Source organism: Vidua chalybeata, chromosome 1 (genome assembly GCF_026979565.1).
Source record: "Vidua chalybeata isolate OUT-0048 chromosome 1, bVidCha1 merged haplotype, whole genome shotgun sequence".
NCBI classification, from domain to species: Eukaryota; Metazoa; Chordata; class Aves; order Passeriformes; family Viduidae; genus Vidua; species Vidua chalybeata.
This window is the reverse complement of record NC_071530.1, coordinates 128,270,481-128,295,333: the sequence shown is the minus strand read 5'-3', so window position 1 is coordinate 128,295,333 and position 24,853 is coordinate 128,270,481. Positions and strand designations below refer to the sequence as shown.

The window sequence follows — 24,853 nt, the reverse complement described above, 5'->3', positions numbered from 1 at the left end:
CAAATGGTCTCAGGAAAACCTCCTTAGATTAAGTTTTACTTACCCAGTCTATTTTATCCACATTCCAGTATTTTTTTAAGTCACGGAACTGCATTAGCATCCCCTTCAAGCCCACAACAATAATGCTTGCTAACACACACTGCAAAGACATAAACACAAAAGCCATTTGCAGAGTTGCTAATGAAAACAAATGCTGTTTCTTTAATTTAGCAGTCAATATCATAATTAAATTATAAAAAGAACTTATAGGTGTTTAGAAAATAGGATAAGCACAGGTGTCCTTGTGACAGCCAGCAACAACCACCCTATTCCCCCCCCCCCTTTTTTTTTTTTTTTTGTCAAGGAAATCTACAGGATACCTCATTGAGAGAAAAACAACAGAAACCTCAGGACTACTCATGACTCTTCCACACATCACCAGACCAAATACATTCTGCCACAGTCTGAAGGACTCAAAAGCAAATCATCACTCAACTTCTATTCAGTGAAGAATTGTAACTCCCCTTCCTCACTTCCCTTCCCCTAGAGAAGGCCTCTAGGGCAAAGGTCCATTAATTTTGAAGCAAAAAAAAAAAAAAAATTTTTTTTTTCTTTGACTCAGGAGGGAGGAGGAGATGGATGAAGAAATCATCTAGAGCCAAAAAGAATGGAGTACAAACCAATGGACTTACAGTGCATAGACAGGGCTGAAAAAGCACATTAGAAGAGTAATAAATTATCAAGAAAGCAAAAACCAAAAAGGATTTTTAAAATATGGGGGGAAAAGACTACAGGAAACTGGTCAAAATTTACCTATAATCCATATGAAAACAAAAGAAAGTAGGGAAGAAGTATAGCAAAAAAACAGGACATATTGTGTACCCTTCTTCAAGTGTCCTTACTTTGCATGGTTAAAATAAGCTATAAAAGGATCTGTGTTTGAAAAGTGAGAACTTTCATGACACCATGTAAACAATAGCACAAAGCAAGTTTAAAACACAGTTGAGTTAAAACTTCATGTACATACATGGCAGAATTGTAGATAATTTTGGAGCTGTATTTAGCAGCTTTGACATGCCTCTAGTTAAAATTAACTATTAATTTGTAATACCAAAAGCTAGATATAGCTTATGTGAAAAGATGCCATACTGCTTTAAAGAGTATTAGCATAGATGTATTCCATGACAGAGATATAAGAATACTTTATAATCTTTTTGTAATTAAGCTTATATCACTATATAAAATAATTTGTGTCAAATTTATTTGAAAAGTAAAATTGTGTATCATGTGCATATCTGAAGAAATATCATGAATCTTCATTAATTTCTACCACACTTTGTCAATTTACAAATCCACAATGACCTGGGTGTATATTTTTCATAAACTACATGCCAAAATTAAGTAGAAGAGAAATTCACTTCTATACTCTTACATGATAGCCTATATATGTAACTATATATGTCTAAAATCTACATGTCTTATGCTGTCACCTCTGGACTTTATGATTTCGAGATTTATCATACCCTTACTATTCTTTTGGCCACTGAAATGAAATAGAGCGGTTTTAAAGGTTGCACTGTCTTTCCTTGAAAGAAACTGTCCTTAGAAAATGTTTGACATCGTAATCTTTAAAAAGGTTAAGCACCTTACCATAGGAAGCCAGTACAACAGAGGTCCAATTGTATAGATCACCACAAGAATTAATACACAAGAGATAAGGCAAGCCACCTAAAACAATAAACAAGAGTTGCAGATCATTCAGTCTAAAAACAACAAAAACAACAAAAGCAATTGTGAAAATGATTAATTATAAAAATTGGAGACAAAGTCAAGAATCAGATGTTGGAGGTCTTAGCTATTAATGTATCTGGGGATTGCAGATGCATATAATTTCAGTTTTAATCTCTGATTATTACCTTTAATCAACTACAGTGATAACATAGTGAGAGATCTCAACATCTGTGCTTGACCCTGCTGCCAGCACACTGACACAGATCAGAGCATCACTTACACATTTGGGTATTAAATGGAATGTGTGTGTGCAGTGTCTCATCCCCAAAGTTTCTCAGCACCCACTGTCATTCTGCAACTTATTTATAGCCATGCACCCTATGTTGTACTAAGTAACAGATCTGTCATAGCACTAAGCAAGAATTATGTATGCTGTTTTTTTTTCCACAAGAGAAGACTTCTAACTTCTTTTGTTGGGATTAACACTAAAATAAAACTATTTTTAAACAAGAAACCACTAACAATTTCATTTTAATATCAGTGTATTTACTTAAGAAAATGTAGGTACGATTAAAAATATATTAAAGATTACAATGCAAGTAATATAAATTCAGAAAAATATATGGTCTAATAATTATATATTTTTTCACAGTATACATGATATTAATCTGATGGAAAATGACAGTAAAAGTTCACTTTCCTATTCTGCTCTGAGTGCTCACTGAGTACTTCTGGTCTTATAAATATACAGTCAGATTCACAGAAGGTTTTTGACGATAAGTAGACAGATGCTCACTTTATTTTTATATTGATAATATGTTTCTTTACTAAAATAATTAGGTTTCATTTTAAGAGACAAGTTGTTAAAAACAAAACCAGACAAGTTGTTAAAACACTAGAAAATTAAAGTCATGGTGTACTTAAAAATACCATCAAGAAGGATAGACAGAGTGTTTACATAAAAAGGGACAGAAAATCTGCTGGTAAAGTCACAAGGAACTTTTCCCTCTTTCTGTCTTCACGAAGAGCAAGAAAAAAAGTGTTGATTCTATTTGAAGGATGCTTCTAGTCCATTATAAGAGTTCCTCACTTCTCTTTTCTCCCAGGAAAATATATCACTGAGCAACAAATGACAAAACTGCAATCCAGGTATAGCCATTTGAGAAGAAAGGGCTGCTCTGTGCCCCTCAAAGGGTCTTTGCGTTTCTTCCATGTGTGATGCCAAACTGACTTCACTCTAACTTACTTCTTTTTGCCTGTGACCTGACCAATATTTATAAGTGATGATCTTGTCATCTCCTCATTCTATCTGGACAGCCACAAAGGAGAGCATTAAGCTGATGTGTTGCTTTCCAAGAAGGCAGGGGAGAAATTTTTATGCCTAATGAAATGCTCTCGTCGTGCTGACTCATAGCCACACTCTTAACTTTTAGACACAGGCACTGCTATACTGTGAAACCAATGGATAAACCAAGCAGATTTTTATTGTGTGTTTGCTGTCTTGAAATCAAATCATAGTGGTTTCTTTTTCCATTTCATGTATTGAATAACCTTTGATCAGGGTCTTTCCCTACATGCACCAGAGCCAACGTGCTCAAGTACCCCATATGCCTCAAAGTTATAAATCTGCAGGTTACCTCAAATATTCCATGGAAAAGCCAGTACAGCATGATGCAGTACTACTGTAAATTGCAGAATCAGTACATTAATCAATTACAGAAGAGAATGTCTGTGAGGATGACAGCTCATTGTATGACATAAAATTCAACTAAAATACATGAAATAACTAATAGTCAAGTGGTAGCTAAAATATTTGCATATAAATACTTTTCAAGATTATTATTTGTTAGATTATTCATTATGATTGAGTTCAGAGTATTCTGTAGGCTAATTAGCAATTATTTAACATGTAGGTTATTGGAGTAAAGCTCTGTATAATTCCTTAATATTATGGCATCTGCATGAGAAATAATTGGAAGCCATGGTTGAGGAGAAACAGTACCTATGGATTGTATTTAGTCTTGTACCTCATGAACCTTCTCCTTGCAGCTAGAGTCCTTTATACAGGCAAGAGAAACAGCTATAAAATCAAATTAGAATAATTGAATCATAGAACTGTTAAGGTTAAAAGATGTTAAAGGTTAAAAACCTTTAAGGTCATCAAGTTAACTGTCAACCCAGCACCACCACTGTGTTCACCATTAATCCATGTCCTCAAGTGCCATATTAACACAACGTTTGGAAACTTCCCAGGATGGTGACCTATCATTACTCTGGGCAGTCTGTTCCAATGCTTTACAACCCTTACTGTGGAAAAAAAAAAAAAATAAATAAAAAAATCCTGATATCTAATCTAAACTTTCCCTGGATCAGCCTGTTGGTGTTTCCTCTTGTCCTGTCACTTGTTACCTGGGAGAATGGCAATGAACTCCAAATGACATGACATTGATCTGGCAGGTTGCCACTGAAGGGCCCTTGAGTTTCAGAGGAAGAGGCAATGCTGTGGGGTGCCCCAGGTGGTTTGCCACCTCTCTTGTTCACAGGCATAATTTGTACAGATGACAGGCTGACAGGGTCACAGTTATCATTCTCAGCAATTACAGTCCCCTCTTTCCTGAGCTACTGTAATAACAGCTTGTGGGTTTAGTTTCCTCAGTAGGAAACAGCAACAAACAACCTCAAAAATCTAAATGTCATCTCTGTGGGCTCAGTGTACACCGAGGGATAGAACAAGCACACCATGTCACAAGGCAGAAGCTGGGAGATTACTTGTGTTTTTTTAACAAACAGCTCTAAAGGTTACTTCCACTTTATTTTGGAAATCAGATAGAAGATAAATTAAATCAGATAAATGAAATGTGATTTTTTTTTCCTAAAGCTTCAGTTTAGACTGTACCATTAATCCTTTAAACACCATTAGAGGGCACTTTCGTTACAATGCTGACAAATTCACATCAACTGAAAGGGCTTTCATGTAGTTTCCTGCAGTCTGAAAACACAACTCCTAACTTCCTTGCTGCCACAGACCTTACATTTCATTTTGAATGAAACAAATAAAAATTAATAAATGGAACTATTGTCTTTCCTAGGAAGGCATCACTGATCAGATGCAATTTCATGCAGATTGTTAAAAATGACAGGGCAGAGGCATTCCCAGGAAAGTGGAGAAGGGAGGCTAGGGAAATACAGTGGATAAATCAGTACAAATTGCAGTGAGCAGAATCACAGCTTTAATGCTCTGATGTAGTTCACTCTAAGCTGTTACCTGTGTTTTGGCACCTGTGCTGTATAGAAGCGCCGTCCGTCCCATCGCTGCAGCACTTGGTATGCAAAAGAAAAATGAAGGAATCACGTTGCTGAGGCCATGAGCCAAAAATTCCTGCAAAGTCGTTAAATAGAAGATGTTTTTTTTTCCTATTATGCTGTCATTTCAATGCCTCTTCCAAGCAATGATAAAGGATGGACACATTTTTGAGGGAAAAAACCCCACAGGTACATGGCAAAGGGTTTCCCAACAGAATATATCTTCTCCCAACTCAGAACTAATTTGAATGACAGAGCTGTTGAATCAGATTCATCAAAAGAAGGAGGGACATTTTCTTCCCAGAATAAATGCTATTGCTAAGTTTTGAAGATTAAGTTCAACCAAAATATTTACATCTTGATCCACATCTGCTTTTTAACTGGCCAGAACCCCAAGTACTGGTGTCTGGAAACTGTCCAGATCATTTCTGGTGTATGGCTCACTGGAAAAAGACAGCCACTGATTTCTCTTCCTTTAGAGCATGTTTTAGTGAAAGTGAAGTGTGGTAGCCATGCTTTATGCACGGTGTCCTTCATCATAAATGTATTTGGTGTTTGTTCACAGTCAAAATGCAGACATGTCTGAACAAAGGATTCATAGAAGAAAAAGTGGAGAAGCCACCTTGTATGTGCAGCCTAAGAGCAGTGTTTTCTAAGGAAGTGTTCCACCATGGCCACCCAGCATCACAGACTTTAAGGAACAAGTTAGTCTGCCAAGGAAAATGGTGCTGTATCCAGCCAGGAAAACACAGCTCATGAGTTTGTCTTCACAGCACAGAACAGCACCCCCTTAAAGCTCGCCCAGCAGCCTCACACACCCACAAGCCCCCCTGCCAAGCACTATGCCTGGCCCTGAAGGCCATACAGCCACACCACTTCACTGCTCTCCTCTCATGGAGGTTTTCTTCTTTTGCTCCATTATTTGATGAAGACATACACAGAATTTCCAAGATTTCAGTAATGAACCTGTGTAAGATACAAGATTTCCAAAGGTGCAGAAAGACACACAGGTTGCTGTGTCCCATGAAGGGCCTTGAAACAAAGCAGCATGTCACCCTGGAATCTGACCTGCACTAAGCTCAAAGCATTCTTCCTCTGCCCCATAGAAACATGGCTCTGAAGCATGTGGACATTCATGGCCCAATGTATTCAAACTGAGAAATATTTTAGAGACCTGAACAGACAAGAATGTTCTCACTGTGTTTTCCAATGACATACAAGTTGTAAAGGACAGGACCTGATGTAGCAAGACCAACCTGTGCAGATAGGGTGTTCAAATAGACCTCCAGCCACAAAACAACTTGTCTTCATTCAACCTTATGTCATTTATCCCAAACCACTTAACACTGTTAAGAGGCAACATTTTCATCACACAGTACTAGTGCCAGTTATCTGAAATTTAGCCTTTCTTCCCACAGTGCTTGAATTAGCATCTACTTGGATTTCCAGCTGGCTTGGAGTTACCCACCCACTATGACAAGCACTGTATTGTTGCATCCTGGGATTGGGTTTTAGGGGTTCTTATGCAATGCCGCACTGTAGTAGTGTAGAGACAGCCCACTTTTATTTAAGCATGTCCTCTGCAAAATGGAACTTGGAAGAAAAAAGCTCTTTGGCTGTAAATCTGGCAGCACTCTCTGAACTCACCTAGCTTCTTAGATAAAAATAAACTTTATTTCGGGTGAGATTTCTACTTTGCATAAATAGAAATAATTTCTTATAACATCAGGTAAGTCCTGGGGCTATAAGTACCTGGTTTTGGTTTAGAATTGCTTTTCATTAACATGGCTGATTTAACATCACAGGTTGTCTATAAGAGCTCAACTGCCAGAGGAGAAGCTGTCTTAGAGCAGTGAAAAATGCATTAATACCCAAATGCTGCACTGAATGTAGCATTACAAGATTATCCTGAAGGATGAGTTTCCCCAAAAAGAGCAGTTCAACCAATGAGGGCATTCTGCACAGATTATTTAAACAAAATTTGGGTGTTACTATAAACACTAGAAGGTGTCAGGATGCTATATGGAACATAACTTTTCCTACTGGGTATTCATCTATAATACTTTCCCTAAATAGTGAAGTGATTTCAAGGCTCAGTGACACTAAGGAGAAAGAGCTTTACCTGGTTGTCATCCACAGTGTATTTATACTTTTTAGCAGAGCCTTGAGCAAGAGATAGTGAGGCTACATAACCAACCAGTGCCACTCCAAAAGCTTCAGTGACTACTTCAGGCAGGACACTCATGGGTGGTGCTTTTGGTGATGGCAACCTATAAAAATAAAAACAGTAAATTTTGCAAAACTTGATACATAGTCTCTATATACCTGCAATTTATGTGAATACCAGAGAAACAATCTCTGCAGGAACAGCTAATTTTTGTATTACTTGTAAGGTGACATTTTTCAATATTTTAGATTAATAAGATCTCAGTCTGTTGGAAACAGCAAAAGAGAATTTGTAGATGATGAAACAGCTTCAGATGGAGTATTCAATTTGATCCCCATCTAGTGGAGATTGCAATGACTCATAACTCAAGTTATGAATCAGAGACAATCCCAGATTGTCTCTGAACTCTTCAAAAAGACTTTGGTCTTTCCAGAGCACAAATCACACTGTCCAAAAACCAAATTGTGCTCTTACGGTTTCTGATGTTCTGCACTGACAAGGCAATTAGGTATTTCAGGTAAATGCCTAAAAGTATGCAGGAATTATCCAGGCTCTGCTTCTGTTTTTCAACACTACTTGTATGAGGTAGGACAGAAGATAAATTCCTGATTAAATTTGCACAAATACAGTTTACTTGTTCATTACACATAGAAAGGGCACACTTAGCTGTGTTTCAGTGTCAGATTTGTAGCCTGGTCTAAATAGTCAAAAACCATATTCTTTCTCAGAAATGTCCCTTGTTTTATCCCTTTCAGTGCAAGCTGCCACACATGCACTCATGCTGTTTTGGACTCGTGCTTTGTGAAATTTAGGGAAACCCTGCAATATGCAAGCAGGAGATTGCACAGCAGCTGTGCTCTTCCATACCAACGTGTAGAGTTTGAATATTTTCTCTGACATTTAATCTAATTTATCTTTCTAGCAAATTATATTGAATTCTTTTTTGCCTTTTTTTCAAGGTCATGGAGGAAAGTGTATCATTAACTATAGTGAAAATGTTTTTTTTTAGATTAAGCATAATTAAATCTTTCCCATTTTGTCAGAAACCATGTTTTCTAAAATTACTATATGGGTGGAGAAGAATGAAGTGTAGTAATCTACAAATCTTATCTCATTGTAAATCCTTTCTGCTACAATAACCCAAGTAAACCTCAAAAAGCAGGTTACGATAATCTTGTAAAGAGCATCCTGCCCTCCTGTCATACATCATCAAGTACTTAGTACCTACTTTTTATTCCACAAAGCAATAAAAAGCTATGAAAATGTATAAGGATGCATTTTTGTGCTGATATCTATGCACATATAACTTACTAGCATGGGATTGAATTGTGAGAGAGTGTCTGAGGAGACAGGAAAAAAATAAAATAGATTTTTACCATTTCTTATTTCAGAAACTACTTTTGATCTTTTCAGAGACTGTTCTCAGAAATAAAAGTATTTAAAAGGCACAAGCTAATAAACCCACATTACCCTTTAGGAATATTTCCCACAACTTCTATCCCGTAGATGTATTCCATATCAGCATAGTAGCAAGCAATGGATGTAGCAATTATCTATTGATTCAAACAGAAAAAGATGTTACATTTCTGTTGCTTCTGACATGGTCCCTATTATTGCCATACCTAAGCACATGGCACTGTTCATACATTTATCCTTAGATCAATCCAGTAAAACAGGAAAGTATTACCATGATTATTTTTTGAAATATGTAAGAGAGTCAAAAGAAACTAAGATTTGGACACAATAATGATGTGAGACTATAGTGCAGTTTGTACATTTTGTGTTAATGAAAGAGATTTGTATGGCTCTCTATAAAGCCTCAAGAACCCTGTCAATCAATGTCCAGAGTCCCTCTGTTCAGCATGTGCCCCAGGGCACTGCCATTCATCTAAGCAGCTTAAAGTAGTTCATGCTTTAGGTGTTCCTGAGTTATCTGATTCAGGTGATATTCTCTGAGCACATCTAATCCAGACTGGCAGTGTTGACTGCAGCACAGAACACAGCAGAAGATGTGTCTCACTCTTGTTTTTATGTTCTAGCAGATACAAAGCTTGCAGAGGGAGTATAAAGTTTGAGGAGGTTCAAACTCATTTCCTGTATTTCAAATGAGATGAACACACAAATCCCAATAGAACAGGGTTCCAGCTGCAATCCTTAGTTTGCTGGTATGTTTTATCCAATTTTTTTTTTAAAAGGTAATGCTGAGACCAGGATCACACTTTTCCAGCATTTTGCCCTTGTAAATTTTTTTTTCCAGCAACAGAAAAGTAATTGCGGTAATGCACCCTGAAAACCAACTGTCCTTTATACTTTGTATGTTCTTTTAGAGGTTTAGAGAAAAACAGAAACTTTCTAATGGTGATCTGGTGCTGATCATTTGACTACAGCTTAATCCTTAAAGCAGGGGTTTATAATGTACTTGCTAATTTTAATTTAGTCTATACCATGTTAAAAGAAAACATGTTAGTAAAATTACAGAAAGCAATAGCATAGCTATTTAACTTTGTTGTAGATAAATCACAAGCAACATCTAAGGCACAACTACCCAGCACAAGACTTGCTTGGAGTTACAATATGCCAGTTACTTTTTATTTTCTATTTGAAACTTTTTACACTTTAACATTCTAGGCTTTGTGTTCTTGTGATTATGTAAAAAGTAGTAAACATATGAAAAATATTATACAAATTGGGATCTTATGTAATTTCTTTCTTAATTATTAAGCCAAATTATTTCCTGTTTTTCCAGTTAACTTACAGCCATGAAAATCAGCTGTCTATTTAATAAGTGGCAGGTGTGGGTGTGGGTAACTATAGACAGTACAGTAAACTTCAGCAGATTGAGCCATTGAAAGCTTTGTAAGAAAAAGCCCGATATATAATTTTGTACTTACCAAAAGTAGATCGATGGGAAGGACAACTTTAATGTTTCTGTGAAATTTCTCATTCAGTTCTTTAACAAGAACAAGTACCACAATGCTCAGCAAGGAGAGAAGTAATGCCTCCAACTGAACTGATCTGATATTCTCAAACACATAGGCATAAATCTACAGTGAACAGCAAATAACAATCACAGATCAAAAAATATATTCTGGATCGCATGCCATGGCATCCTCTCACAACTTTGGTCAAATAATGAGTGAGACCTGAATCAATACTGCAGGAGCTGAGTCATTGGACAAGTTTTTGGCCTGTATTTTAGATTTTACAAAGAAGAAAATAATCAATTTACCACTCTTATGGACTTTTGAAAACTAAAAAATAAATGCAATGAATATTTGTATGTATTAATTTACAAATTTCTATTGGTAGAAGCAAGCTATAAAATTCCAGTAAATGTGATATATTTCCTTTTTGACTTTGCTCTCATCAAGTTCAGTGAGATAAATGAGTGTCGCATAAAAATGTTGAGAAAAGTTTCTTGCACAAAGGTTATCTGTAGTGCCCATAGTATATAACATCCACCAATGCTAGTAGTAAAAGTTATTTCTGAGGGAAAAAAAATAAAAGACAGAAAATAAGAGAAAAGACAAGGAGAGGAAAAAAGAAAAGGGGAAAAAAATGCAGTAGTGGCTGGATGGGAAGAGATGCAACAGGAATCTTCAATATGAGCATCTTCTTCAGGGTATCCTCTGCCATCTGTGGGTCATTTTTCCAGAGTAATGTTTTCCCAGAGTAATTTCAGCAGGCCACCCTCAGCACCCTTGTTGGTTGCTCTTGCCCATTACAAAGTGCTCCATGGAGCATGCTTTGGTCAGGTCCAGGTGCTGCACACGCTCAATAGTTGCCAAGCTTGCATACATATGTTACTGGTTATTTAAATAACTGAAGTTATCGGCTTAGCCCTGTTTGTTCCTTTTCTGCTGACTGAGAGTTAAGAGGGAAAGAGGACACCAGGCAAGAGCTGTGGAGCTGTGAGTGGGAATACTTCAGCTTTTTAGCAGTTAGTATGTGCTGCAATAAGCTGTAAAACAGGTTAGAAAAATGTAGTTGGATCTGTAATGAACAAAGGAAATATGGTGCTGAATTATAAGGAACATGTGGAATAGAAATATGGAACGGGAATGGAATGACCAATGGCGATGAGAAACAGAGGTCTTTGATGATGAATACAATGTTGTAAGTAACAGACTCAGGAGAATGCAGTTGCCATTGCAGCAGCACGGGTGACACAGTGAACTGTAATTTTTGCTCTATGCTGAATTTGTGGGTTCAGGAAATAAGGCATAAATCAGTATGGGAGTGCATTAACAGAAAGTAATGGAAAAAATTACAAGTTTGCTGAAACAGATGGGGTGAAGAAGTTAGAGAGACCATCTATCCTGATAAATAAAGAAATCATGTGATCTCATCACAACTTATTTTTGGGCCTCATGAAGAAAAGCAATATTGCCTGAAAGAACAGCAAGCCATAAAAATGGATACAATACACATGCTTACTAAAGCTGTAAGGGAAAAAACAAGATAGGCTCAATCCCTTGGTTCTGCATTTAAATTCTGGGAACTACTGTGCATACTGAAATATAAACCATAGAGAGAAGAGAAGTTAAGATTAGGATGTAGATTTAGACATCATCACAAATAACTTTTTTTTAAACCCCACCATACAGGATAATAAAATAAAGCAAGTGAAGCTTGAAATAGTAATATTAAAAAGTAGGTGTTTTCTCTGGCAATGACTAAGAAGACCACTAAAATAAATCAAAAGTCACACTTGTAGTTTTATCAAAATAAAGATTAAAAATTTTCTGCTCCAGAGAACTTATTCTCAAATACATGTATAATGCTAACAAGTTTTGACAGTTTGTAGGTTAAATTCATAAATTTATATTGGACAGGGAAAAGTACTAGAAAAATTATCTTAGGAAAGAACTCTGGTTTAGCAGAAAGGTAGTCAATAGGGTGATAGAATTTATTTCTACTGTTCTGATTATGTCATTCATTAAAGAAATGATGCTCATATTGAAGAATGAGTAAATTAAAATCACTTCCTGATTTTTTTCTTTCTTGGGATATTTTCATAATCTAGAAAGGGAAAAAACCCAACCTAAATATGGTTTCAAAAAATTAACTTTCCTCATAAAGAGCCAGTGTGGTCCTTGGAGTTTTGATTAAGGATGCACAATATAACCCAGCACAAACATTTCTCAGAAACCAGGAAAATATTTCAAAGTCAACTTGTTAAGTAATATGATCTAGATATGTCTTAAATCTGAAGAATGGCAATTAAACCACAGTTTTTAGCCACATATTGCCCCTCCGTAATCAGAAAATGTGTGGATTGTATCTTGAGTGGCTTGGGACTAGATCTGTACCCATAATTTTCCAAGAATGCATTTTCAGGAGGGCACAGGACTTGGCTCAGTGCCCAAACAGAAGCTGTGATTAATTAAGACAAAAGGAGGCAAACTGGAAAGCTGTGCCCACAAACTCACCAAAGACGGAGCTAGATCTAATGTGAAGAGGCAAGAAAAAGGAAGAAATGGGTTGACTTCTACTTGCTGAAGTCAGAGAGATGGGATTTGTTTTGAAATGAATGCTGGCTATTAAAGTGTCAGCATTATGTATCTGTGTTCATGGCATTAAATCTAATCTTTCTCGACAAAGTGAGACAAAAGACTGAGTGAATAAATAAAATTTTAGTGAAGAAATATACACAAGCTTCAAGAATTTTTGTCTTTCAAATTGAGTAAAAAAAAGTAAAAACATATGGCCAAATATTGTAAACTTTTGCCATAGGTTTTTTTCAGTTTTTGCAACAAAATCTTTGTATGAACTGCCTAGTACATCCTTTGGTGTTTCTTTGAAGTCTTACCCTTCTGTATGCAGCCTACATCAGCCAATAAATGAAAAATGATGGAACTGCCAATGCTTTGTAGTTAGTTCGAATTCAGTAGCCCAAACAGCCCTATCCCAAAAGTGTCTGTAGTACACCAAAACAATTCTGGCAGTAATACATTAATATTAAATTAATTACTGCATTAGACTAAGGAGCTTCCACTGATTAGTTGGTTCCTGGGTAACCATTTTTTAAAAACCTAAAACCACTCAATTCATGGCATGACCAGTGAAACAAGGAGACCCTTTCACAAGAAAGAAAGAGCATGTGGCTCTTAACAGGAATGTAATTAACATGCACAAGACATCTCTTTAAACTGTACATTTTACATTGTATTCTGTCCAGTCAGTTACTGTACTGATCCAAGATCAAACTATAAATCCTAAATCTAAGTACATAAAGCTCAAGCTTGCAGTAGCATTGGCAACTGATTCAAAAGATTTACAAATGTTTTGATCAAAAATGTAGTTATAAGTTCAGCATTTCACATATTTAGATTATACATTTACAGAAATAATTTGGAAATTATGCAGCAGGATTTAGCTTGATATTGCAGTTCACAAAGCAATCTTTGTCATTCTATAATTTAAATTATTTTTTAAAATCTTTTTCATTCTATAATTTAAAATATTTTAAAAATAAGCAATAACAGTAATTGAGCTGTTTGCCTCATAGTTTTAGTTTCATTGATAGTTTTGTATAAAGATTCTTAATAGAACCTATGTAACCACATTATGAACAATCAGTAGACTTTTTTGTGATCAATGCAAATTTTGACCTGAGTGAAACAAAAAATATTCAAGTTTTGCACATATATAAACAGACACTGAATGTTCCTTTTCTCATGGGAAACCATCAGTTTTGAGGTGATATTGAACATTGTAATCTTCAATATCACCCTAGAAAGGGTGTGTATTTGGATGTAGTAATGAAATGCTCTGAGTTGTTTTTTCAATGTCTACATGAAACCCCAAAAGATTAGCTCTAAAATACGTATAGAGGCTGAAGCAAACAAAGGAATTAAAGGAACATGTTATTTAACACAATACATTTTAAAAGTGGACAAATTCATTTCGTTTTGAAAAATATTTCATTCTTATGTTTTTTGGATATGTCACACTGGAGGGAAAATGTACAGGCAAATACAGTAAACTGTAGAGGTAGCTGGGAAAAAAAGGATGAAAAGAAAGGACTGATAGCAGAATGTGAAGGTCTGGGTTTTTTGGGTTTTTTTTTCAGAATTGCAGCAAAACCACACAAGGATTTTGCAACACAGCCACAAAAGATCCAGTTTTCCAAAGCAAGTTTGTTACATTGCAGTTCATTTTGCAGTGTTGTATTTTCTCATAAACATGTGGAAAGAGAAATATAACTGTACACAAATACGGGGGAAATACAAGTATGTTCTTCCGTTTTCAGGTGCTGAGTAAAACTTGACACTTTTCTCTTCCCTTGTAAAGTTAGATCTCACATGAATTATTCCCTCACTGTTTTTCTTCTTCACCTTCACTTTTCCATTTGCAAAATACAAGCTGATGCTGCAATGTGCAGTTCAATTGAAATGTGACAAACCATGTACAGGGAAAACAAAATTTATTAAGTTACATAACCTATGTCTAAACACAGAAATGCCACAGGCTCAAGGCCAGTGTACTAGATTTGTTCTCCATATGCAAAGTTCCTTTCTACGTATTTAACCATGATCTCACATGCTATAAAGAATTCATTTCACTGGCTTGCTATGCTTGCAACTCTTCTATCACACTTTATTAAACATTCTTATTCTTGCTTTGCCAACCCAAAGGCTGCCTGAGGCAAAGCAATTGGTTTTGTGAGTGGGAGGTGTTTTGGAGTGGACAAAGAAAAAAAATGTAGCAAAAGTAGCAGTCTTTGAATTTTGAGAATTTGAAGTGAAGAACGTGTCCAGAGAGACATGCCAAAGTTGCCTTTCACGCTCTAGACACATGTGCAAACTACCTTATATCTAATTAATATAATTTTCACATGAAACTACAACAACAGAAGAAAATTATTGTTAAAGTCTAGCTCTGGTGCTTTTGACTGAGATACTGGACCTTCTTAAGGCAATTCATAAGTCTGAACAGACACCAGAAATATTTTAAAAGATTTATATAGTAAAATTGCCCCTTTTCATCATTATTTCAAGTTGTAGTGTAGACACACAATTTACAGAGCAATTCAGAACCTTAAAAATTCAGGAAAGTTCTTTTTTGGAATATGTTCAAAGGGGTTTGATTTCAAAAGAGAAGAGAAAGGCAAAGAACTTGTTTCAAATGCATTAAAAATATAAGGGATGAGGGAATAGCTTTCTTTCAAAGCATTTGAATGACCTAATTTATGATATCATCAGCACACCAAGGTGGAAATATTTCTTCATATCACTGCTGTTCTTTATTATTGCTCATAATGTGTATTTTGATTATGCCTTGGCTGCACTACTTAACACCAGTCATCTCTACAAGATGACAATATTCCTATATGTAAGTATAGTCTCCATGGAAACACCACGAAAAAGAGGCTGTTCACATTTTATATTAAGAATCAGTTATGAAAAGGTTTTTAAATAATGAAAAAAAAATGAAGAACCATTTTAAAGGTCTAATAAGCCAAATGATCACTCATAAAAATAGCTATGACACTTTTACGCATATGTCTACAAGATAAATGGATAAATTACTTGTGTTTATTACATGCTCCTAATTTTCATTAATAAATTGGTCCTGTAAAAAACTTAACAAATGTATTATCCATATGAAAAGTTATCAAATTTATAAAAAACTATGAGGAAAGCTTTCTAAAAAGCAACATCTTCTAATCAAGATTTCACATTAACAAATTTTCCAAATAATAGGAAAAAATAAAGCATGTAGTAGAGCACAAAGACATAATCAATGCTTTTAAATGAGATGTCCTAATTTATTGGCTGACTAGATGAAGTCTCACTATCAGTGCAATGTAGATAGCACCTCAGCAAGTAAATACAGTTTTATTATGAGTAAAATATCATTTTGACAGGCACTGTTGTAACACTAATAATGCCAAGAGATTATGCTCACAGCACTGAAACTCAGGGCTTGCTGGAATAAGTTACCACCAAGAATATGTTTTGTAAGTTTTGTGTAATAAGATTATACTGATTTGCTCTTTAAGGTTTCAGCCAAAAATCTGTACTTTCCAAGGGCTGTAACCGTGGCACTGGTGGTGGTGCATCACCTTGTGGCCTTGACCAAACCAGTTAGGTGGGGACGTGTCCCGGACCAGACCAGGTGCTTTCACATGATACAGGTGGGAAAACACTGTAACAGCAACATCCACTGTGGGGCTGAGGTGGGGAATAAAGGGTGATCAGTCATCCCCTGACAGCCTTGGAACATTCCCTACCTGAGCTGGAGCCCAAGTAGACCAGCACCATTATTGTCGAAGTTTTGGAAACAATTTCCAAATATTTTGGAAACTCCAGTAGTTGCCAGCGTGGGTTATGGCCAGGATGGAAACAAACTGATGACTAAAGCAAATCACCTTGTGACCCTGCACACGACAGTCCTAAGTGAGGCCTTCTGAGCTCCTCAGGGCCACAGCGGGCTGTGCCAGCACCTCCCTCTCTGTGGGGCACCTCTCAGAACTCAGGAACCCTCAAGTCTGCGATACTCGAAAGACCATCACAACGAGGCTGATAAACACGCATGCACACAGACTCCTTGAGGTGCAACCCTGCCTGGTGAGAAACACTCAGGAATTTGCCATGAATATTTCCCCGAAGCCAGAGGGAATTTTTGATAAGCACCTTTACACAACAGACAGACATGCACTTATCTCTGCCTGTGTGCATGTGAAATTATTATGGTGTGAATGTTATTATCATGAAACTGTAATTAAGTCACGGTTATATTTATTAAAAATCCCATTGAATCACTTAATAAATGTTAAATTACTCAATGATGAATTTCTGTTAAACCCTTTTGCACATCTTATTTTTTGTGTCCATACCCTTTGCACCCTTACCCTTTTTCATCCTCAGTCTCCATGTAATCCATTCTAAATTTATACTAATGTAATTTTCCTATGAATGCTTCATCCTCGAAGTGAGTGAACCTTGCTGCTGAACTCTGTTAAAAGCACACTTTCATAAGTTCATATTAAGCTCATACCTGCTTTTTACCAATATCCCTGATGGTGATGCTTTAAGCAGCCTAACCACTCATTTGCAACAATACTGCATGAAATGCAGCCTGCATTTTATAAAAATTACGTTAAAGCTGTCCGCTTGCTGTGTTTATGGCAAAGTAGTAACATGTCATAAAATAATAAATAACATATCTAGAGTAATTTTTGCATAGGAGATGCACAAATAATGGGTCATTTTCCTTTTATCACAATAATGGTCAGATTTCAGCAGCATATGAAGAAAATATGTTTAAATTTATATTCCTTCCACATTATGACCCAGGGAGAGATTACCCTCCCTGTATGAGTGTATAATGGCTCAGAATAATAAAAGGGATTATTGACACCCTAAGAAACATATTTAAAATTAATTACTGTACCTGAAACAGAGTGAAAATTTAACAGGGTAGAAATCCTTTCGGATTTAGGTGAAATGTGCCACTTTGAGCTTGCTAACATAAGTAAAATATGCTGTTCCGTCTGGTTAACTCTGCAGCACTAGCAAAACTCCCCCAGATGAGGAGAAAGAATGCGAATTTCCAAGCTGAAGAGATAAGAGAAGCTTCTCGAACCTTGAAGAAGACAGGACAGAGTGACCCAGGAGTTCTTTTTGTACTTTCTGATAAAAAACTGGCTACAAGTATAGCTAGCTGTAAGTGTACCGTGAAATCGGCAGAATGAATATGCATAAACCTATTGTGAAATTCTATGCATATGTAAACTAGTGAAAAAGAATAAAAAGGGATCAGGAGTTCTCAGAAGCATGCATGTCCTTTGAAGGGGAATGATCCCCACATGTGTCCAGAGCTGTAATAAACATACCGTCCCTACAAATCTTTATAGGAATTGTGGGGTTTTGATTTTTTGTCTGCATTTCATATCCATCCCTGCTAGTTCTCGATCAGGTTTTCCAATTCTCTTACAAACAGTTAAAGCAAGATGAAGGTTCATCTTCTGTTCATTCACACATGTGCATAACAAATTCCATACTCTTACACAGAGACAAATAGTGCATATAATAAAATTTTATCTAATAAAGTAACCCATCTCTTTCACTGAACTCACATGAAAAAATGCCAGTGGTCCTGATATATATGGCATTTTCATTCCCAGCAGATACTTCACTTGTGAAGTCACGACATGTGTAGCTGCTCCTGTTGTCATGGCGCTTATGACAGGTTCTGTTAACAAGAAAGTGGCACTGCCCAACTGCAGCACAAACATCGCTACCTAAAAGGCAAAAGCAGGAGGATCAGCAGCTTCTTGGTGATAGGACAATGAGTCAGAGTCCTTTTAATAAGTTATAAGATAAATGAGCTGAAGATACAAAGCAAAAGTCCTTTGGCAGACAAATCTATCTGAAAACGGAATGCACTGAAGTTCTGTGGGTTTACCTACAGTATTTTATTCACTAGTTTATCAGACTTTAACACTGGTTTAGTAACAAAAGCAGACAGAAAAAAACTCTAAATATTCACACCTGCTCAAATATATTAGCACAATAAACACCATAAAAACATCAACTCAACACTGCAACAAGTACAGCAACTCAAAATTTGAGGCTGGTTCTAAGACTTATTCCTGCTCCACTGCTATGCAGCCTAAATGGGCCAAGAGCCATATCTTGGTCCAGCTTACTGATTGCCATAATGTCACTATCAGGATTCTCAACATGAGTAATTTCAACAGAGACCAAATTTATGAGGTGCTATTCAGATTCTTCTGTTGAGACCTCTAATACAGAAATTTAAGCTACAGCAGGATCTACAACTATCGTAGATATTGTTGTGTTCAACGTTTTTTTCCCCTTATCCTGGGCTTCGCACCTTCTTTCCCTCCAAAGAATGAGATTTGACAACTCTTAATTCTTTGAACAAAGTTGTTAGATGACTACAGCTGCTACTGTGGTTTACAGAACACTTAATGCTTTTCTGATCCTCATTAAGTTACATTGACATTATCTCCCTCATGATGAGTTTTGCAGTTTCTTACTTCTATGGTCTTTTGCATTTGCTGTTGTTCTCCCTGAAAAACTATCGAAGACATTTATTTCGTGTTTACCATACTAAATATCATCGTTTGGAATATATCACAGTCTCCCTTTCTTTTTTTTTTTTTTTTTTGGTTTGGTTTGGGTTTTTTTGTTTTGTTTTGTTTTGGTTTGGCTTGGTTTTTTTTTTTTTTTGTTTGTTTGTTTTGGGTTTTTTTCTGAAGTTAAAACTATTATTTTCAGATGTTATAATTCTTTATGCCTGAACATCATTCATGTTCTCACCATAAGACTCAACATGTATGCAGTGAGCTTTGGGTATAGTACCACAAAACAAACAAAAATATCAAAATAAGTGGCTTTTAATTTACCACAAAACCTCTAGTGAGCAATATCGTCTTCCATTTGGGAGATTAAATCTGAGATTTTTTTTTTTACTTCCCACGAATAGCATGTAAATTGCTCTTTACTATGAGCAATTGGAATATTGATTGCCATTCAAGATTGGACTCCAATAATGATAATTACTGTATACCCTTGGTGAGTAGCAATTTAGTTAGTGGGGCCTAAAACTGATAATTACTAATTTCAGATATTTTGTTTAGCTGTTTGTTCTAACAGTGTGTCTACTAATATATTTAAAACATTGTTCACAGTAGCAAAGTTCAATAAGAATTAAATTCTCCCTTCCCTCGTGAATTTTTGTTTGTTTTCCAAAATTGGTTTGCATTGTCTGAATGTGAAATTTCTAACTGTGTAACAGCTTAGTTTCCAGGAAATTGGATGTTTATTTAGGCATGGAATCAAAACCACAGAGACAATTCTATGTACTACATAATATCACAGAGAAGTATTAGCTACTATTAACATTTCAGAGAAAGTTAATATTGTGAGTTAAGGCAAAATGATTGCTAAGGTTAGAAATTTCAGCATCACTCTCAGATCTACTTTTTGGTTTTTTACTTTTTTTCTTTTAATCTTCACCATTTTAAGAGGATGCTTCACAGGTGCTAACTAAAAGAACACATTTCAAACACAGTTTTTATTAATTGCACATATCCGTAGGCAATGTAAAATGCACGCAAACCTTGAGTTTGGTTCCAGTTATACAATTTCTGCAGCCACTCAATTAAACAAGCAGCAGCCTACACTTGGTCCCCTCTCTTTACTGCAGAAGGTAGCTCAGGACTCCCAGAAACAAAGGCAGTACTTCATGAGCATGAACATCCTACTCTTTATTTACATGATAGTTAAATAAATATGATGTGCACCCATACATCTTCCATGGAGAAGATCTAAAAATGAAACAACCAGACCAGGAAAGATTGTAGGTGGAGGGTGTAATTTTCAGCATAAACTGATATGGGAACCTCATGTTGTCCTTGCAATGTGAGTAATGTACAGAAACTGCATGGATCACAAGGAGGAAAAAAGTTTTGAAACAAGCCTCCCAAATATATTTGCATGAGAGTTTTCTTGACAGATAAAATTATTATCATTTACACAGACCCAGACTGACTCTACAATTAACCCTCCATGCTGGGCAACAGCCATTTAAGCTTGGCTGCCACTGCATTTTGAATAAACACCATTTGAAACTTAGCTAAGCTGACAGCACTCAATTGCATTACATTGCATTATGTCATAAAATCTTTCACCCAGTAACAGTGACCAAACTGTAGAAAGTTCAATATTCTTAAAGAAATGTCTAACATTCTGCTTTATCTTGGCTATTGGTTGTGATGGTCATTTTTACATCTACTTTATTTTCTGTTAAAATTTATGATTTCTTTTCATTCCTGATGCAAACTACAGACAAAAGTGACAGTAAAGTGCTAGAACAGCAAAAAAAGAAAAAAGCAAATATTTTTTTCTTTTTATTATTTGTCATAATACTGAGATTTCCTTAAACTGTAAAAGAAACTAAATTTTCACATATTTTAGAATTGTATCCAGAATTTTTAATTTTTAAAAACTCAGTTCCTAGAGGATAAAAGCATACTTCAGGGAAAGAATATGCACAGTATAAAAATTGTTTGAAAGGCACTTGGCTCTTGTTTATTTGTGTGGCACTTTCAGTACACAATACCATGTAAAAAGATTAATTAAGAAGTAACTTTCTTGAGATTAATTTTGCTTTCGCTAGGTATACATTCTTGAATAAATTCATGTAAATGAAATCAAGACCTTTCAGAGAAAAGAAAAAGCAATACAAGAGAAAGTGAGGGAAAGCAGCCTTGAGTTAATGCACAGTAAAGGAGAAAAGATCACAGAAATGAGGTATACAATGGAGTGATTACACAGAAGTGGTGGAAGGTGTGATTTCTAAAAAAAAAATTTAAAAAAATTTAAAAAAAATTTTAAAATAAGCAAATTTCCAAATGGAAGAAAGATTATACAAAGGGAACCTTTGTTTTGCAGCTGTCTTTACTTCTCCATAATTTTACTCTGACAAGTAGAAGAGAATGGGAATATAGCCAGGAGAAGAAAAATGAGCAATTGCAAAAAGCAAAGCCCTCTATGTTCATTATTCAGAACCTTTGGTTCTTGTCCACTTTCAATACTTTCTTCCCATGACAACATGCTCAGTCTATTATAATTATTATTAAAATTCCATTCAACATATAGTTAATTTAACTTCATGGCCAGTAAAATTTTTTATCACTTAACAGGTCTTTGGAAATCACTAATGTCAAACTTTCTGTCTCTAGAAACTGAAAGACTGATATCATGTTACCTACTGCACAGATTCAGCTTTGGAGAATGAATTTTAAATCCCTCAAAACTTCACTGTACTGGAAGGGGTTTTCCACTGTTACAGCAGACAAACTGATGGGGCCCTTTCTGATCATTTGCTGCGTGGGCTGGGTGGATGAGGCCAGACATGGGAACATCTCTTGGAGGGAACCAGCACAGACTGTGAGCCTCTCATTTAGTACATTATATTGGTTATCTCAGAATCTAAGGTTGCAAAAGTGAAGAAATCTATGGACCCTCTAGAGACAACAGTCAGACACAGTTCAACTCAGCTGGGTTGCCAATTTAAAACTCTCCATGGCCTGTTTCAATAGACATCTAACTGGTAGACCACTAGCTTTTGATTTTCTGAGCTGCAGCTCCTATATTCATTCTGGGTGTCTTGAGAGTGTCTGGTAGCTTCTGATGGTGTGCAGAGTGAACTTTCCTCATTCCAGGACCTGGAAAAGTCTTTTCTCTGGTCTTTCTGTACTAACGCATAGTATGCTCTACTGTAATTGTGGGAACCAGAACTCCCACCAACCTACGTGTAGTTTTCAAAATACAGAATATGAGCCTGTAATAAGGTGTTTCCACTGTAAAAGAAAAATTAACTTTTTCCCTGATTATCACTGTATAATAGACTCATGTTTTCACCTCATGCAGAGCTATGTGTAACAGAATACTGCAGCATCGTTTTTCCCACAGGTTAATAGAGATTTGGACAAGAATATTGCCTTACAAAAACACCCTTCTTATTCAAATGTGCTCCTTTGTTATTAAACAAATTGATAATGGACTGTGTAAATTTGTTCTCTTGAAAACCAGAAACATTTTTAAATCCAACACTGTATATCAGCAACTAATTACATGCTAGTTTTTAAAATATAGTAGATGAAAAACTTGCTAATAAAAATGTTACAAGACTGGACTGCAATAAGCAGCTATTTCTACTCTACAGAATAATAGCCCAACTGAAGTCTATAAAACTGTGGTCTACAGAGAATTAAGGTTTTTTTCCTAGGGTATTTTTTTTTCTCAGTTTGATCTGCAAGGAGCTTTCCTCTATTTATTCAGCAAATCTTAATCTTGAATTTCAGTTTAGTATGCTGAGATTATTTTAGAGACACATGTATTTATGGAAGCATTCTTGCATTCTAGGGGAAAAAAATCTTACCCAAAAGCTCTTTTGAGGATTTTTTAATGTTATAAAGGCAGCATCCAATTTTAATTACAAAATGACTTGATAGATGTCTGCTATGTTCCATCATTTTCTCTCCTCATCAATACCTCCAAGGTATTTGATATCAGGGAAGATTTCTATTAGTTTGATTTGTTTTCCATGCTCTGTTTATCTTTATAGAGTAGCAGCTACATTAACATTAAAAAATCTTCATTATGCCTTCCATTCTGCTTTTTAAAATGAAATAATGAATGCATTATATTAAATGGTTTTGGTAATTACAGTTTTTATTTTATGTTTACTTATTTTCTATTTTAATACTATTTTAACTTCATCAGAATACCTCTTAATATAACTAAATATCTTTTGTCTTTTATGAACACTTCCTCAAATATTAGATTTCAGAGGTAAGTTTAGGACTCTGAAACCTATTCATTTGAGAAAAACTTAGGCAGCTAAGACCGAAATTTCAGTTGTGACAATCTCTACCTATCCTTGTCTTATGATCAGAAAACAATGCTGATTTATTTAATGTCTAGATGGCACTGAAATTCACAGGGCCTGCTCAGAGTTTGCATCACACACATATGCACAGCTGTAGTCTGCAATAAAACAAATTAGCCAACAGCAGTTCATCTCAAAAGCATCTCCCCCCTTCCCCTGCCTTCCCTCTATTACTCACTATTTTGTATGTTTTCCCTTTTGTTTTAACATTATTTGCTGATTGGAGTACTTAGCCAGGCTACTGGAAAAATAGCATCAAATTGCTTTTTTAGGCTAAGGTTGTTCAGCTCTTTACCTACTCTTTCCAGGAAGGAAACAGCTGTTTTGGCAAGGATTTTTCATCCTTCGTCTGGAGGATGCCCAAGGTAGGGATTAGTCACAGCATCTGTTGTTTTTGTGCAATTAGTGGCTGATTAGAGAACTGCATTTTGACTGTTTTGCAGAAAAATTAAAGTCTTATAGTAGACAACATAAACCAGGTCTGCTCCCTTCCGAGCTGCACCATCACAGATACCAACTACACAGAAAATACAACTTCTTTTTGTATTTCAGGATGTCTTCAATGAAAAGCTGTTGCCTCAAAATGCATCATGCAATTCTTCTTGTCCCAGAACATACATTAATTTCAGGCTATTAGTTAATTTCTAATCTAATCTAATAAATAGAAGAAGGTGACTGATTTAGCTCTCCATTAAGAGCAAGATGTGCCCTGTCACCTTGTGATTTAGCTCTCCATTAAGAGCAAGATGTGCCCTGTCACCTTATCTGGGGTTTGCAGCAACTGTTAGTTGGGAAACTGGAATCTTGATGAGAGACATAGATTCCCACACTTAACAGCACCTGGGAAGATGGCAAAGTTTAATCTCAGCCTTGATCATGACTTTCACCTGTATATTGCAGTATTAGTAGCTTCAAGGCACTTCTTTAGGAAATAAGTGTTTTACTCTGGCCTCCAACCATTAAACTCACATAAAGGACTAGTGGCAGCATGGCAAGCACCAGCTGTGTTAGTATGAATTCTAATGCAAGTGGCATTATTGACCTGGGAGAGGAGCCCATGCACATGGCACAGTTCCCTGCCAGACCTGCTCTGAAGATACAGAGAGGATTTACCAGTTCTTCTCATTCCAGTCAGGATTAAACAGGACATAGGCTGAGATAAATCAGCTGATGCAGTGGAAAGCATATGAAAAAGCAGAACTTTTCAGGATGAAAGAGTAAGAGGTCTGGAGCACTCAC

At 36.0% G+C, this 24,853-nt stretch overlaps 1 protein-coding gene across 1 annotated transcript in view; it reads right to left on the bottom strand.

Annotated features, from left to right (window-relative positions):
* SLC26A7 (solute carrier family 26 member 7) overlaps positions 1-24,853 on the bottom strand; it is a 63,142-nt gene that overhangs the window by 21,190 nt on the left and 17,099 nt on the right. The window contains exons 4-10 of the mRNA XM_053945886.1: positions 18,267-18,431; positions 10,072-10,224; positions 8,651-8,733; positions 7,136-7,283; positions 4,976-5,089; positions 1,630-1,707; positions 44-139 (exon numbers count right to left, since the gene is read on the bottom strand). Of these exons, the coding sequence (XP_053801861.1) occupies positions 44-139; positions 1,630-1,707; positions 4,976-5,089; positions 7,136-7,283; positions 8,651-8,733; positions 10,072-10,224; positions 18,267-18,431 (837 nt within the window). The remainder of the gene's footprint in view (positions 1-43; positions 140-1,629; positions 1,708-4,975; positions 5,090-7,135; positions 7,284-8,650; positions 8,734-10,071; positions 10,225-18,266; positions 18,432-24,853) is intronic.